Source organism: Malaya genurostris, chromosome 2, assembly GCF_030247185.1.
Source record: "Malaya genurostris strain Urasoe2022 chromosome 2, Malgen_1.1, whole genome shotgun sequence".
NCBI classification, from domain to species: Eukaryota; Metazoa; Arthropoda; class Insecta; order Diptera; family Culicidae; genus Malaya; species Malaya genurostris.
Genome location: NC_080571.1, coordinates 216,207,206 through 216,225,083, shown reverse-complemented (window position 1 = coordinate 216,225,083; position 17,878 = coordinate 216,207,206). Strand labels below are relative to the sequence as shown.

Genomic DNA, 17,878 nt, shown 5'->3' with positions numbered 1-17,878 from the left:
CTTTCACATTCACTTCACTTACATGTCACTTCACTTGATTTTACCTATTACCAGTATCACGCATAGTGAAGTGATCACTGTGGTGGAAAAAACTATTTTTTTTTCAACAAAATGTTGGTGGCGTGATGTTCATAATGACATCCAGTTCATTCAAATAATTACTTTTGTCACAGAAGCGACTTTCGTAATAAGGACCTACATTCACTTCACTTGATTTCCACCGTGAAGTGATACCCATAATAAGGGTAACACTCACTTCACTTGGTTTTCACCGTGTAGTGACACCGGTAATAAGGGCCACCAACTACAAAAAACTAATATTTAATAGTGAAAATATTTTTGTCATGCTAATTTCCCGTTTCGGACCATAGTGGGTTGGTTAAGGATACGATGGATCGAGTGACGTGTGTTGTTCGAGGATTTCGGGGATAAACTCGAGTCCCTTCTAAATTCGCAGAAGGTTACGGCAAGGTGATGGTCATTCGTGTCTGGTATTCAACATTGCTTTGGAGGGTGTAATAAGAAGAGCGAGGGTTGACACGAGTGGCACGGTTTTCAAACAGTCCGTCCAGCTACTCGGTTTCGTTAATGATATCGACATTATTGCACGTAACTTTGAGAAGATGGAAGGAACGTACATCGGACTAAAAGCTAAAGCCAGGCGGATCGGGTTTGACATTAATGTGCCAAAGATGAAGTACACGGGAGGCTGGGGTTTGAGAGAAGATATTGTCACGAGTTCTGATTGGCGGCGAAGAAATTGAAATGGTCTATGAGTTCGTGTACCTGTGCTCACTGGTGACCAAGGCTGGCAATCATCATTTTTGTACTTCATCATCACTGAGTTCAGTTCACCTGCTAATCGGTTTCAGTAGCCTCACTGAGTGAATTGAGTAACTGGGCAACCATTTGGATAGATAAAACATCGCCTCAACATCGTAGAGTCAAACAATCAACAGATCAGTCTTGTGCCGTATACAACGCTAATAAGTCATTTTCATTGATCGAAAATGGATGAAAATGACAAGAAATTACTGTCACTCTCAGCTTCGTTTGCAAAATATGAGAACGAAATCCATGTCCAGTCAATGACATAAGCAGGACAGTAGTTTCAAAATAGTGTTTTTTCTTCCATTTTTCCAGTCATTTGCAGTTTTCAGTGAAAATCCCATAGTATGCAGAGTCGATATTCAACCGAAGTTGTGAGAATTGGTTTCACAATAACTTTTACCTGTTGGTGCTTGAATTTGTAGTAGTTTTGGTTTCCAAAGAGGTTCTGGGATGTAATTACTTTGATTTGCCATGTTTTAGTCACTTATTATAGCCAAGCGTCGCAGAATGAGAATTGAAATTCTGCTGTTGCTCCCTGAAGACGTTAGTTTGGTTTCGTCTTGTCATAGAGAAAAGAGTGACATGACGGCAATTATACTCTCTCATTTTTTCGATGAGAAAGGAAAAAGGTTCGTCTCTCTTCGATTGTTCTGGTGTCGGTCATTTACGAATGAGACAGTAAAACATTGAAAATGAGACTGTTAGAATGGTTTCTTTCATTGAGAATGCGTGACAATTTCAAACTCTGGCCGTATACATCACACTATACGCTCTTGGAACATAACTCATGGTTTGAGTTGCGATCACTCAAATTCATTAAATGGTACAATATGTCAAAATTTGAGTAAAATTTGCTCAGACCATGAGATCTCTCGCATTTAGTTTTCAAAAATTTGAGTGAAAAAAATACTTCTAGCAGTTCAGTGCGTTTTCTTTATCGGAACATTCTTATCGAATTTAAGGATGCAAGAATACGTCGTTTTTCATTGCCGTTTCTAGATCTGGTTTTTGGAACCATAAATCATCATACATAGATGATTTCAATAGAAATTTTGTGGTTTCAATAATGCTAAGTGAGAAGTACAAAATAAGGATACGAACATCGATCAATTTCGGCTCCAAACCGGTCAAAAGGAAACGGGTTTGGACCACTTTTCTGGGCTTTTCATTTAAAAGAAATTAGAATGACTTTGTATACAAACATTTACGAAAAAGAACGTTTTAATTTTGAGTGCAAGGAACTCAAGTTTTGAGTTAAACTCACTCAAATTTTGAAAACTATATTTTTCCATATTTTGGGTAAAAAATACTCAAATTTTGAGAACTTCATCTCTTAACTCAAAAATTAGTAGATAGGTGGTAACTCAAGTTTAGAGTACGTGAACTTTTTTATGAATATGAGTGGTGTGTCACTCAATTTTGAGTTATGTTGAATGAGGATGTAAGATTCTGCTTTTGTTTTAGTTCATCAATGCTCGTGCTTGTTTTGAGTACCAGCAAAAACAAAACCGAAAATCTTGGTTGTGTTGGCAGCTCTGTACTCACCAGCGTAGATGCCAAATTCATAAGGTCGGGCGGTTATGGTGGGTCAGGCATGTTGCTAGAAAGCCGGAGAACAACTCAGATCAAATGATTCTCGACAGTGATTCGACCGGTATAAGAAGAAGAGGTGCGCAGCGGGCAAGAAGAATCGATCAAATTGAGGACGATCTTCGCAGCTACCGAGGCTGACGTCAAGCAGTCATGAATCGAGTTGAATGGATGCGTCTCTTAAATACATTAGTTAAGCGATCACTGTAGTGAATTTTTTTTTCCAACAAAATGTTGGTGACGTCATGTTCATAATCGCCCTTATTCTGAATAACGTCGTATCGATTTTGTGATCGTATTTCATTTGTATTTCTAATAACGCTAGCAAAATCAAAGGTAGCTATGATTCGATCGAACCACATTCGATCGAAAATTCAATACGTCGTTATTCAGAATAAGGACGAATCTTTATAGTGCTTTGAATTTATAAACTTGTCAGTTGAAATAAATGATAAAATATAAACTAAAATGATTATTATTTCTACTTACGTGTTTTGTTTTTCAAAATCCTTTTTTTTGTTGTTGTTAAGAGTAAAATGATTTCTTTCAAAATCAAATAGATGAAAGTAATCAAATTTTTCATGAACATAAAGATAAATTGGAATTTAATCAACAAAGATTTTGCCAATAAAATCAACTCAACTTTTGTTGATAAGCAAAAAATTGGTAGTTTATTTCAACAAAAAAATCAGCTGGAACAGTAATATTTTCCATTGAGTTAGACCAAAATGTTGATTCACATCAAACAGAGATCATTGTTGATGTTGAATAGGGAAATTGGTTTGAAACAATCATTTTCTAGATAGCAGTTATCAAAAATCAAATTTAAAAATCTAACAGTTCGGCTGAAAAGTTCGTATCGTTTAATAGAAACACACATTTTTTTGCCAAAATTCGTTTTTATTATTCAACATAATTGCCATCAGAGGCGATACAGCGATTATAGCGATCTTCCAACTTTTCGATACTATTTTTGTAGTATGATTTGTCCTTTGCCTCAAAATAGGCCTCAGTTTCAGCGATTAGCTCTTCATTGCTTCTAAATTTTTTACCAGCGAGCATTCTCTTGAGGTCTGAAAACAGGAAAAAGTCACTGGGGGCCAAATCTGGAGAATGCGGTGGATGAGGGAGCAATTCGAAGCCCAATTCGTTCAATTTCAGCATGGTTTTCATCGACTTGTGACACGGTGCATTGTCTTAATGAAACAAAACTTTTTTCTTCTTAAAATGAGGCCGTTGTTTTGAAATTTCGTCCTTCAAACGCTCTAATAACGCTATATAATAGTCACTGTTGACTGTTGACTACCTTTTCAAGGTAGTCGATGAAAATTATACCATGCGAATCCCAAAATACAGACGCCATAACCTTACCGGCCGATTGTTGAGTCTTTCCACGCTTTGGGTTCGGTTCATCGCGTGCAGTCCACTCATCTGACTGTCGATTGGACTCCGGAGTGAAGTGATGGAGCCATGTTTCGTCCATTGTTATATATCGACGAAATAAATCGGTTTTATTTCGATATAACAGCTCCAAACACTACTCAGAATCATCAATTCGTTGTTGTTTTTGATCGATTGTGAGCTCACGCGGCACCCATTTTGCACAAAGCTTTCTCATATCCAAATATTCGTGAATAATATGTCCAACACGTTTCTTTGATATCTTTAGGGTGTCAGCTATCTCGATCAACTTCACTTTACGGTCATTGAAAATCAATTTGTGGATTTTTTCACTTTTTCATCGGTAACAGCCTCTTTTGGACGTCCACTCCGTTCATCGTCTTCGGTGCTCATATGACCAGTACGAAATTTTGCAAACCACTTACGAATTGTTGCTTCGCCCGGTGCAGAGTCTGGATAACACTCATCAATTTTTTGGTATCGGCGGCACTTTTTTTCATCAAAAAGTAGTGTTTCATCAACACACGAAATTCCTTTTTTTCCATTTTTCACAATAACAAAAGTAGCTACACTCAAAATGCAATATCTCACAAACTAATAATCAGACAGCTGTCAAATTTATACACGTATCTTTTGAAGGTTGGTACTAACTGAAAATGGTATGGATTTAATTTTAGTGGCGCTCTCTCATAGAAACGATACGAACTTTTCAGCCGATCTGGTACTAACTGTTTTGTTCTTTCAAACAAGCTCCATTTTTCTGCGTGTATGTCATAGTTGCATGTATTCATACCCAGTGAAATTTGTCGACCCGCATAAGTCCGATCATCGGTCCGATTATCGGACCGATTGAGCACGATATGGGGCCGATCGTAGCGCTTCGATCGGTCCGCCATCGGACAATTCTGCACCATTAGCATCAACCGCGTCGAACTGAAAAAGCTTTATGTTTACATTATGTATCGCTGTAGAAACGGAGCGAGGGAACATCAAACAAGACATTTTCGAGCCGACGTCTCCCCGATAGGGTGTGAAATAAATTCTTTTGTTTCGATCATAGAGGCTTTGACCTTATGGTCATTCGCCTCTTAGGGCCAGAAAAACTCTGGCCCTATGTTCGGGGTTGAAAATCCAACCCCAAATATCACATCCCCTGAGTATCAGGCATCCGCTCTCTGCTTTGGTATTTCGTCACTCTTTTGTTCTACCGATACACTATGTAAGCTCGAAACGCAATCAAAAGCTTTCGTGCACGATGCGTCCGATGTTCGAATTTACTGGGTATATGCAGTGCAACCAGTTCATCAAAGGGGCTTGAGCGATTGAGTTTCGAACATTTTTTTTGCAGTAATTTATTCTCAAATTTAAGTTAAGCCTGACTTTTTGGACGAAATATCAGTTTTGATCAATTTTTCACCAACGTTTGATGGAAAATTGCTTACATTTTATGAATGTAGATTTTAATTCCCTAATAAAAAGGTTAGCAACATTGCTTTAATGCATTTGTATTAGATTGCGTTACACAAAATAAACAAAACTAAATATTTTCTGTTACAAAAGCAGTTTTCCTGGAAATTAAATAGTTTTACGACAACATTCCATATCCACTGCCTTTCACGTGTTAAATTAAAGGTTTCCATTTTGCGGGTTTACTTATAGAAGGTACGTTAATCTTTATATCGCAATAATTTCTGCAAGAGAAAATCCATATAGGAATGTGTTTGTTGCTAATCAAATGTATTGGTTAAGTAAGCTGAAACTGAAATTATTTTTCTAGAGCAGTTTTCAGAAAACCGGAAGAGTTTATGACTAAGATTTCGCTTTTCTTGAATTGCAATTTCAAGCAAAATAAACGGATTTGTTTTTTTTTTCAACCATATGGAAGATTTATTGATTTAGAAGCGCAGGAATTCGTTTTTACGCACACATTGTTGACAATACTAATACACTGCCAAGTGTCTTGCTCCTTCACTTTATTTGTTTTTCACCGTGAAGCGATACCAACAATAACTCGGAGGTGAATAAGAAACGTCGATCTCGCAAAGAAAATGATTTGTATTATTGCTTGTAGAACCGACTGTAAAGTGATGTCTCATGAGGGGTAGGAAATGTTCAAAACTAGTCTTAAAACTTACCAAATTGAAGGTTATGTTAGTTAATGGACAAACAAACTTACTTCGATTATAACGCTTCCCAGTTTAGTGGTCAAAAACTTCGAAATACATACGGTAATGACAGGTCTCATATAAACGGTAAGAACAAAGGCATGGGAGACATCCCAACTGATTCTTCAAATTCTAGGTAAATTCAAATGCAATTTTCAACTGGTGTGAGTTCATTCTCTATGGGAGAGATGTTATTTATAGTACCGATAGGGCTATAAATTTAAAGAAATCTAACCGCGTTATGTAAGTTTAATGACCGTGAATCACAATTCAATTAAGTAAACAAATTGATTGAAATCCTGCGATATTATCTAATTTCGGTGAATAGCCTGTTCACTTGTATGACTTTAAAATGTGGTTTGATGCCGCAATGAATTTGGAATAAGCTCTCATAATTCTAACCAAATGTGTGATTTCGTAGTAAAGAATCAATAACAAATGCAACGGAGCTAGAAAACAATGAATGAATCGAACACCTTCAGCATCTCGAGGGAGGTGTTCTCGAACAGTATCGTTTCGTTTTTTATCACTTTGCCCATTCCAGCAAGTTTTAGAATAATTGATTATTCTAAATTAATCTACTGGATCGTCATTGAAAACTGTAGCGATCCTTGTCGGTCACGCTGTCCTCCACGGTAAATAACATTCTTGCCCCATGTGCGGCACTCGATATTGATGCTACGTTTCACTGCAAAAGGAAAATCAAATTTCAATTATATTATTGTGCACAGTTGATTGCATTTCAAGGGCCTTCTAGTACCTGTGGGCCGGGCAAAATGCACCGCTATCAAAGGATTAAGGTAGCCGACTTTGTTCATATATGGGTAGTAGTACGAAGGAAAACCACGACTAGGGAAGTATTCTAGAGGTCCTAATGCTTCACTGTCGTCGTTGTTTAATCCCTTGCAGGATATCCAAACTTGTTTACGATCACTCTCGGGAAGCGATTTGATGTAGTCAACCAGGTCAGTTGGCATATCGGTTGGAAGATCATTAACGTCATCGTATGTCTCCGGGAGCCAACCATAGATCTGGAATTGTACATCGAATAGAATCAATAAAAAGAACGAACGTTGTTACCGTAATTGGTGCTTACTTTATTAAGCTTAACAAATATGCATGGAGCGGATTTGTTGTAATTGTATCCCTCTTCGGCGATGCATGGTCCAAGTTTGCTGACGTCGAATGCACATACGTTTCCACCAGTTGGTGGATTGTTGAAATCACAGATGACTTGATTCTTACCCCCACCTGGGAGTGCATCTTGTTCCCGGTATGCTGCGGTCGTGATGCATTTAACGTAAATAATGTTCAGTAGCTAAATTTTTGGTTTATACTTACGCAGCAAAAATTCGTTTAGTTGATCAACCCAAATTTTTACGTCCGTTCGGTTGGCAGCTGCATAATTCAGAGTAGGGTCCGAGTTATAGTCGGAGTGCATTGGACGATAACTAAGACCTGGACTGGTTCCTATCAGCGACTCATCCAGCTGCCATTTGGGGTAGTCATGATTCAACGTAGCAAGTAGTCCCTGCATACAAACTGCTATCAACGTTGCCAGCAACGCGTAGAAGATAATGTAAAACAGAAACAGGCGACCTGTAAAGCAATGGTTGAGGGTGGAAGTGATTAATACTGTAGGTGGACAATTACATTCAGTCAATTTGAATCGATGTAGATTAGTTTATCATTCGCGTAACGCCTCTCAGTAAAACGTGCCATTTTAAAAATGCAATTTGCATTTAATGGCAAACAGAATCAGCGTCGTGTCTGTTACGGTATACTAATTGATTGGCGTGAAATGCCGTGTACAGTAATTACAGCCAGTCTTTAATTTGGCCCCACGATTAATAATAAACTGATCTCTATCATAATGTTGTTGGGATGTAAATAGTTTGAAATTTAAAGTTATTAGCCTAACTCAAACTGTTGCGAAGGTTATCTCTCCTTGGAAATAATGCAATTATAAATCCATAAATCAGATACTGTGTTTGTGCAGCATTCGCATCTTGTTTTCACACGACAGCATCAACATGAGTAATCTGTTTTGTTAGAATGTGACCTGATTGTACCGTTTTCAGAGTTGTATGCAAGAAATAAAATCTCTTCTTCGAAAATTATAACTGGATTGCGTTATCAAACAGAGATTTATTTTGCACATGTGTAACACCATATCCGGTGTGCATTGCCATCGCCAGGAACAACACAGTGCTCTTCACTTGTACCTTGCACGACACTCAAACACATCCACGCACACGAGCATGTATTCCAAACAGCAGCAGCAGCTTGTTAGGTTGTTTACAAGAATGCAATGTCAAACGTTTCACAGAAGTAAAGGGTGTAACGATAAAAAATTGGTATATTTCAACATTATTCAAAAAAGCTTCACAGTATTTCTCGTCAGAAAACTCTCGAAAGTTGGCAAACTTCATGGACGAATGGCGAACTGGGACGATGGCTACACTCCATTATCCTTAAGGTATCGACGAAACCTTGGTTCCCTTGGGGATAAACGTGAGTCGTGATTTCATTCGCGTTATGTCACGGCTCATGTCAAATCACAATAAATTCAATTCAACGCACATCTCCGGCGTATCGGGATCGTGAAGAACGGGCTCTGCACCAATGGCGATGGTTATCTGGACATCGAGCATGTCGTGTGGTCGTGCGTAGAGTATCTCGACGCCAGGTCGGAGCTACTGGAATCCCTCAGGGCCCGAGATAGACCGCCTGAGGTTTCGGTTCGGGATGTGTTGGCGAGTGGGGATAGTTCATATATGCTTATAATATATATTTTCCTCAAACACATTACTATCCAAGTGTAAAGTGTTATTCCTCGCTCAGAAAGTATAATCTCCACCTACAGGTTCGACACTAACATCCGCTTGATTCTCTCGATCCCCGTCCCTGTCCACCATCTTCATTGGAACTAACAAGATCTTTTTTTTTTTGACACTAACTTTTTCGTTCCCCCTTCCCCCGTCTCTTCACCATCTCGATGGCAACTAATTAGATATCTGTAGTTTTCAGACATTTTGTTTCCAGACCCCCTTTTAACCTCGCTTTTCACAATATTTACAATATTTATTTTACTTTTTTTCATTCTCTTCCGTAACATCACCATCACCGCCCACGGAAGACTGCTCCAGTCGATGACCAGAATGCGGGCCACCCGCCGGGCCTTCGTAGCCTGGGGGTGTTTCCCGCGGACCCACACGAACCGAAGGAAGCGGCCATAGATATTCAACAACGCCATCTGGGAAACTCATGCAATATTCAATTCACCGACCACTGCCGATCACCAGATGAAAGCTGGATTTTCGAAAATCCGAGACGACATAATCTATTATGGTTTGAGGTTAGTCGTTAATTAAGATTAGAAAATACCCTTGGCATCTTAGAGCTTAAGCAGTGTGCCTAAAATATATTATATTATTGAATAAAAGAAAATTTCACACACTTAATTTAAAAGAGGACTGAATTTGACTTCATGTCTAGCATTTGATTTTGACATTTGCTCTTCAGGTGTGAAAATGACGAAACGTTTCGTTGAAGGGGATGCTTCACTGTTGTTGGTGACTGTCACAGGTGTACTGGGGTTGCTTGGAGTTGGTGTGAAGGAGGCACCGTGTAGTTGTCTCCTTTGGTGTAGTTGTCTCCTTGTCCGCTTTATCACATGGCTTACCGTAGTGAACAGCTTTTTGGCAATATTGACATGTCATAGGTAACAAGTGATTTGCACGGGATTCTTGTATCCTGACCGAATGTCACATAAGAAGGTATAGGCCTCCTCAAGCGCATGCGTAACAAACGTACGTCATTTAGAATACCGGGGTAAAAATTGTTCCGCTTTTCCTTTTCGATAGAGAGAATCTCTCCGTATTGGGACATAGTTTTTCGAAGATAAGGATCGATGACGCTTGAAGGAAGATCATGCACACGCACTTCTATAGCACTATCTTCCATATATACTGGAATGTTGTACTTGATATTTTCATGCTCCACATAGTGCACATTATTATTGTCTTTAGCAAATTGAATTGCATCCAACTCTTTATAGAACTGGGATATAAACAACATTATTGGTCTTATTGCATTGAAGTAAATGCACACGTTTAATGTCAAGATTCATTTGCTCCCTAAGCAAACCTTCAAGTTCTCGTATCGAAGGTCGAATTTTGCACTGGCTGAAGTCAACAATAATTGTATTAACGATTTATTAATTTTAGTTCGACGTAAAGCCGCCATGACTAAGTTCAGTTTTTGCAATGACTGAGCGGAAATATATATTGGAGAAGCCAAGTGAAAGAAAAACTAACAGAAAAGATGAATTTTTGGAAAAAGATACGCTCAGAGACAGGACTCGAACCTGCGTTCTTATGCATTCCGTGCATACGCGCTACCATTTCGCCACTCTGATCTTGCTTTAGCCACACTAAAACTCACAGACATAGTAGCAACGTACATCGAACATGGTCTACATCCTGGCCGTCACCCGACCGATACCCTATATCCAAACATCTTCTCTGTCCATCAAACACTAGTCCTCTCGCTTTATACCTATTTCTCCGATCAAACATTGAGTAGGAGAGTGTATTTATAATCGCTTGTCACCTTCTTTAATGGTGCCAGTCGCTGGCTGGACATCGTCAGCGACAGACCCCTATGAAGGTTGTATTGATTGTCTGCCCTTTCCTACCAGAAGCAGATTGTTACGGAAAATCAAACCGCAATTGTTTTTAACGATTTATTAATTTTAGTTTGACGTAAAGCCGCCATGACTAAGTTCAGTTTTTGCAATGACTGAGCGGAAATATATATTGGAGAAGCCAAGTGAAAGAAAAACTAACAGAAAAGATGAATTTTTGGAAAATGATACGCTCAGAGACAGGACTCGAACCTGCGTTCTTATGCATTCCGTGCATACGCGCTACCATTTCGCCACTCTGATCTTGCTTTAGCCACACTAAAACTCACAGACATAGTAGCAACGTACTATGATTTTTTATGGTTTATACTAGTGAATCCTCGAACTCAGAGATTGATTTTAAACAATTGCGTTCAAAGGACTACATGTTTTTTTTTACATTTATCACATATTATCCGAATATTATCCTAACTTTTTACTGTAAATACTAAAATAATCACACACTTCACATCGTTCAGTTCAATCATATGAATATTTTCCGGAACATACCGGTATTAGCTGCGCATATGTATCAAAAGTTGGTCACTCAGATTCTCTCTCTGTCTCTCTGTTCAGAATTTTCGGCACCAACCAAACTCATAATTAATTTCAGTAGACTCTGTCAGCTCAGAGAGATGTTAGTCTTCAGTTCAGTGTTTTCAATTGATAAATTGATAAAAAAAAATTATCTCTTTTGGCAACAGTGGTCGCGAGGGTTGCATAATTTGTAACTGGGAGCAACCCGAATAAGAAGATAAATATTTTTCTGGAAAAAGAAGCCAGTTATCAAGTTCCTGTTATAGTGCTGCTATTTTAGCACGCGCGAATTCTACACTTCGCTCACCTTCTTGCATTTACGAGATATGATGCGGACTTGTCTAAGAGCGTCATGCTCGCGAAAAAGGGTGTCACTTACGATTTGTCCGTAAAATGTGAGAGCTGGATATCTTGTAAATATGATGTCTTTGATATCAGCCAAAATTGCAGAAGGACGACTATTTTGAATCGAAGTATATATTTATTGAAAATTTCGTGCATAATTTCTGATCTCGACGAACTGATTCAAATGAATAATGCTTTTACATCGAATAAATTTAGCTTAGTTTAGAAAATCTCGTTTGATTGCAAAACCAGAAAAAATGCTAAGCACAAAACCTAGACTTGGACAAATTTTTGAATTTGAACAGTTTTCCACGTTTGGCACGAGAGAGCTGCCAGCATAGTTTTTGTGCTTCAATTAATTTTTGTATTCCCTTGAGCTAGAACCGGATACTCCGTTTCACGCTCTAATCAACACAGCTGCTTGCTAACCTACAACTCCAACAAGGATTTTCATTAATAAAGGACATTTTTGGATCCATCATCGAGCCAATAATTTTCACACCTGAACTGTATCCAAAATGTTTTTTTTTTGAATTAATCAAGAACATATGCAAATTTACACTGCATTGCTAGACCTTGAACATTCCCAGCTGTCTCCAACAAGTTGTAGCTGGATTTGGCCGGTCTGTTTTGATTTGAAGTGGTCATGAACCTGGTAGACATTTATTTTTACTACATTAACGCAAGTTTGAGCTACCGAAAATAGAAACATAGGGTGTAAATCGCGGTCGATAATTTGCGAGCATGAAATTTGTCATTGGTATTGGTAATTGGTTCGATCTTAACATGATTTCAATCGTCAATCATCGATGTTTAAAATAAACTTTTTTTTTCACGCGTGTAATCAGATTCTCTAATAATTATTTTCATCCGACTTATAATCTCGAACCATGTGTGCTGATAATAAATGCATTGTGTGTACAAATTCACTAGTATATTGATACACAGCTATACGAGTGTCAGTGATTAATCATACTTATTACTTCATTGCCTTGGTCGAGAAAACGGAAACAAACAAACGGTCGAGATTCAGCAGAACTTCTCCGGGAGAGAACGCCTTAAATCCGTTATGTCGCTTCGTTTGCTTTGTTAATTAACTTTGTTAAGGAATGTCAGATTTAAGTACATATTGATTAGATTAGCAATCGGAAAATGTTTGTTGTTTCCTGAGTGTGTAGAGTGTTTATTGTTAGCATGGGGCAGTTTGCTTCACTATCTGTTTCTACGAGACGAATTCAAGATATATAAATCATGTCCTGCTCAATTCATTCGTTGGACACCCGGTTATTTTGGAAAAGAGGAAAAAAGTTTCCCTAAAAACGCTTGTATAGATATTTGAACAATACTGGAAAAAAATCGCTCAACGTCCAGCATTTCATTGTTGAACAAACGCAGGAAAGCCTAATTTTTAACAATGAAATAACGGACTCGAGGCTGAAGAATCTGGAGAAAAGTGAAACTCCATCATTTGAACAATCTTTGGAAAAGTGTTGACACAGAATATTTTTGGAGGTACACCGATCAACAGAAGAAGATATGAAATAAGAGTAGCTTCATAACTATCATGAATCCTGCAGTTCTGATTGTCTGGAATAAAAAAAACATAGCAAAAGCGCGTATATTAGCGAGTATACTTAGACTTTCCAATCACTTCAAATCGCAAAAAATCCTTACACCCACGTCTTTCAACATGTTTTAGGAATGATTAATGAAAAAGATTTTTTTTGCTTTTCCCATATAGAAAAGCTATTTAATCACTTTTGAACCGGGGTCCGGAGTGACATATACCATTCAACTCAGTTCGTCGAGCTGAGCAATGTCTGCACACTTAATTTCGTTCGGTAATTCTTGTTTCTTTTGACGAGTTTTGAACAGCCGAACTACCGAATATTTCCATTCTACTGATATATCAGCACAAATGAACATTTGTTGACAACAGTACCTCAAGGTACCGCAGTGATAAAACGTGAATTTTACCGATAAAATCACCTACCGAGATTTGAACAGCTGAGGTCGGTAATCCAATTTAAGTGTGTGTGTGTGTATGTAACAATATGCCTTTAATTTTCTCGGAGATGTCTGAACCGATTTTCACAAGATTCAAATGAAAGGTATTAGGTTCCAATAATTAATTGTATAATTAAATGTATAATTGTAAGTTGTGTTAGTGGCTGGTAATACGAACCAATTTTAGCTATGCTAGTCCCGGATCCCGGTTTCATAACGGACCTCTCTTTATTTTCTCAGAGACGGCTGAGTAGATTTTGAAGAATTTAGACTCAAATAGAAAGTTTATGGTCTCATACACTGCACAGTGGGGAAAAAACGATTAAAAACGCCACTTTGTTCAATAATTTTTTAAAAACCTAAGCAAATATTTTCAAAGTTAGTATTTCTTATGCAAATTTTTCCGTGGAATCGATTTATGGTAGTTAGAAGATCCGCAAAATTCACTATCATGCCCGTTTTGGTCCAATTCCTCTTTTTTCTGACTTTCCTTTGAAAACTAACTGTGAAACTCTGGAAAAAGTAATATAAATGGATTGTTTTTAATAAGATTGATCGCAAATAACTGTATTCTGTTTTATTTATTTAATCATTTCGTCAAGCAAATGTAGACTACATATAAATTGTTTACAATGTTCACTTACATACTACGCATTATTTCTACGACAAAGCTGAGATTTGATTTGATTTTTTGACATAGTAAGGTCAAGATGTTCGCAGTATTGATTGTAATGGCGCATTATTCGATTGACTGGACTGTATTTTGCATAATTTGTTCTAGTGTTTCTTTCTAAAAATAATTTCCTGGTTCGTAATTGACGGCTAGGTGTATAAAAATTTAGTTGCGATAATAAAGAAGGTGATTGAATGCGTTGAGAAATAATGTCGCTGATAAAATAAAGCATTGCAAGGTCGCGGCGTTCTTTAAGTGTTTGTATATTGATGAGCATGCAGCGTGCTTCATATGATGGTAGAGGAAATGCTGTCCAGTTTAATTTACGAAGTGCATATAAAAGAAATTGTTTTTGAATAGATTCGATGCGTTCTTCGTGAATAATATTATATGGATTCCATACTAGGCTGCAATATTCCAAAATAGGTCTGACATATGTAGTGTATAATAATTTTATTGTGTATGGGTCCTGAAAGTTATGACTGAAGCGTTTAATAAAGCCCAGCATGCTATTTGCTTTATTGATTATGGTATTGTAGTGTTCCACAAAAGTGAGCTTGGAGTCTAAGATTACGCCTAAATCTCTTACAATTTTACATTTTTCTACAAGCTGATTTCCTAGATGTATGTTTGTGGGTATAGTTTCATTTTTCCTACTGAAAGTTATTGAGTTACATTTTTTTACATTGAGTTGGAGTAGACTTTTGCAGCACCAAATGTGGAATAGATTGATTTCGTTCTGGAATATTACAGCGTCGTTGATATTTTTAATTTCCATGAAGAGTTTCATGTCGTCTGCATATATAAGCACTTTCAGATTTTTGAGTATGAAGGAGATGTCGTTTATATGTAAAATGAAAAGGAGAGGTCTAAGTGAGAACCCTGAGGTACGCCAGATGTTACATTAATTGGTTCAGACAGAATGTTTTGGAAGCGGACTACCTGTACACGATTCGTTAAGTATGATTTGAGCCATTCCAGAAGAGTATGTTTTATGCCATATTTTTGTAGTTTGTGTAGAAGTAAAGGTATGTCAATACGGTCGAAGGCTTTGCTAAAGTCAGTGTAAAGAGTTTCTACGTAGTTGCCGGCGTCCATTGCATTCAGAGTGAATGTCATAAATTCTAAAAGATTTGTTGTAGTTGAGCGGCCTTTAAAAAAGCCATGTTGTTTGTTTGTTATTACATTTTTAAGTTGATGAAAAAGTTTTTCGTTTACAATTTTTTCAAATAATTTTGGAATGCATGAGATAATGGCTATTCCACGGTAGTTCCGAATGTTAGATTTTGCACCAGATTTAAATATTGGTACAAGAAAGGAAGATTTCCATGCTTTAGGAAAAGTACATTTATTAAGTGGTAAGTTAAAAATTAGTTGTAGTGGTAGTGTAAGTTCTTCAGCAAGATTTTTTAAAAATATTGGTGGTATACTGTCAGGTCCAGGCCCTTTTGAGGCGTCTAAGTTTTTCAGTGCTGTCGAAATGTCATGTTCTGATAGATAGTTTACAGAGATGGAGCTAGAAAATGCAGGTATGAAAGAGAAGTATTCACGGTCACGGTCAGTTTCTGAATAAGATGTATATACTTCCTGGAAAAAATTTGCAAATTGATTGCAGATTTCTGTACTATTTTTCCCTACATGTTCGTCGAGGTGCATTTGAGATGGAAAATTGTTGCTTTTTAGTTTAGTTTTTGTGTAGTTAAAAAAGTTCTTAGGGCAAGTCTTTATTTCGTTTTCAATTTTGCGGTTGTATTCTTCGTGTGCTGTGTTAATGGCTATTTTGAGTTGATTGCATAGATTTAAGTAATTTTGAAGATGAGCGTCACTTTTTTCTTGTTTGTAAGTTTTGTGTGCTTTTTGTTTCCTATTTTTCAAATGTTTTAGTTGTGAATTGAACCATACGGGTAATTTGCTGTTATGATTTTTTCTTCTTCTTTTCATGGGCAAAGTTTCGGATAATATTTTGTTTATAATGTGATAGAATTTGTTTACTTCGACGTCGACATTTCCTTCTGTGCTCAGTATGTTCCGCCAGTTTATTATACTTAGTCTACACTTGACTTCTTCAAAGTCAATTTTATTGTATTCCGGCACTTCCTCATATTCCAAGTCGTAGGGAAGGGATGCATTGTGTGTAAATAATGAATATTCGATTGCGGTGTGAAATGCTTCATTTTTCCATAATGGCAGGTTTGATGCGTTCACACAAAAGTCTTCTGTGCAATTTGTGAAAAGAAGGTCTAAATATGCATTTTGTTGATTTTTTACGGAGTTTACCCCCTGTCTTCCTCGGGTGTTGGCAAAGTCGAAGATGAGAAGGACACATCTTCGACATTGCCAGCACCCGAATACTGGAACGAATCGAAAACCAGGAGAGCAGAGTTACAGCAGAAATGTTTCACATAAAAATACTCGGCGAGGAGAGAACAGTCAATCTCCAGAGAGAGAGTGTGGAACTTTATGCACTACGTACAATGGTCTGGTGGCTAAGTTCCGACAGTATTGGAATAGTAAGGATGATAGGCGGTCAGAAGCATACGATAACCCAGCCGTCGGCAGTGAGTGAACGAATGATAGAATGGAGTGATTGAATATTGTAAAAGTTTTGTTGAATGTAAGTCGATTGTTTGCTTTTCTTGAGACTGTTGATGTAAATTTGTATTTGAATTGTAAAATGTATGTACTTAATGATGAAAAATATATGTTGTAGGCGTCCGATGATGGCTGAAGAGTAGTAAGCCGAAACGTTATGCTTAACAAAAAACGTTAAGAACAGTTCTCACCGAAAAAAAAATCAACAAACAACCATAATAGAATTAAATATAATTTTATGTTGAATTGAGATTTACTATTCCGAAGCAGATCCAATATGATCTACCAATATTGGTTCATATTACGTAGAAAACTTCGGTGATCCAAGTACACATAAGTGGAATGACAGTACTAGTCCGTTTAACCCTCTTTACCCCAATGTATGTCATAAGTTGTATGGGTGAACTTGCTTTCGTATTTCGAAAGCAGGCTTATTTTGGTTGATAAAAATCGATTGTTATTACGAAGAAAAACCTAAAAATAAGATTACAAATGAATTCAATGACCGCGCGAATCTTGTTATACCGTTTTACCCCAATTTATTTCATAAGTCTTATTCCTGGTTAAACTTTCCTTGGCATACCGAAAGTAGGCAGATTACGGTTGATGAAAATCAATTGATATTACGGAGAAAGGCCTAAAAATTAGATTACAAATGGATTCAATGATCTCCCATTCGGAAGCAGATGCAAACTGTGATTATAAATGTCATTGAAGGTTTTATAACAGTTTTGAGGTAAAATGTTCCTGAATTCTGAAAGGAGTCTGGTCCAATCGATTATTGATAAAACAGATTGTTTTCATTCTTTCGTTTTTTTGCACAGATAATTATTTCTCTATTTTCTCATCACCACTCATCAGTATCGTCAGTGTCTTCTGCTGACAGTGATTCGTCTACGACAGATTGATACGACTTATGAAATAAATTGGGGTAAACGTTCGTTCGGGCCTTGAATTCATTTGTAATCTTATTTTTTCGCTATTCTTCGTAATATCAATTGATTTTCATCAACCGCAATCAGCCTGCTTTCGGTATGCGAAAGAAAGTTT

General features: G+C 37.3%; 1 protein-coding gene across 1 annotated transcript in view; it reads right to left on the bottom strand.

Moving 5' to 3' along the window:
* Positions 1-6,147: 6,147 nt before the first annotated feature.
* LOC131427536 (sodium/potassium-transporting ATPase subunit beta-2-like) overlaps positions 6,148-17,878 on the bottom strand; it is a 37,730-nt gene continuing 25,999 nt past the window's right edge. Inside the window, exons 2-5 of the mRNA XM_058590810.1 lie at positions 7,329-7,586; positions 7,084-7,265; positions 6,748-7,018; positions 6,148-6,675 (exon numbers count right to left, since the gene is read on the bottom strand). Of these exons, the coding sequence (XP_058446793.1) occupies positions 6,566-6,675; positions 6,748-7,018; positions 7,084-7,265; positions 7,329-7,586 (821 nt within the window). The 3' untranslated portion in view covers positions 6,148-6,565. The remainder of the gene's footprint in view (positions 6,676-6,747; positions 7,019-7,083; positions 7,266-7,328; positions 7,587-17,878) is intronic.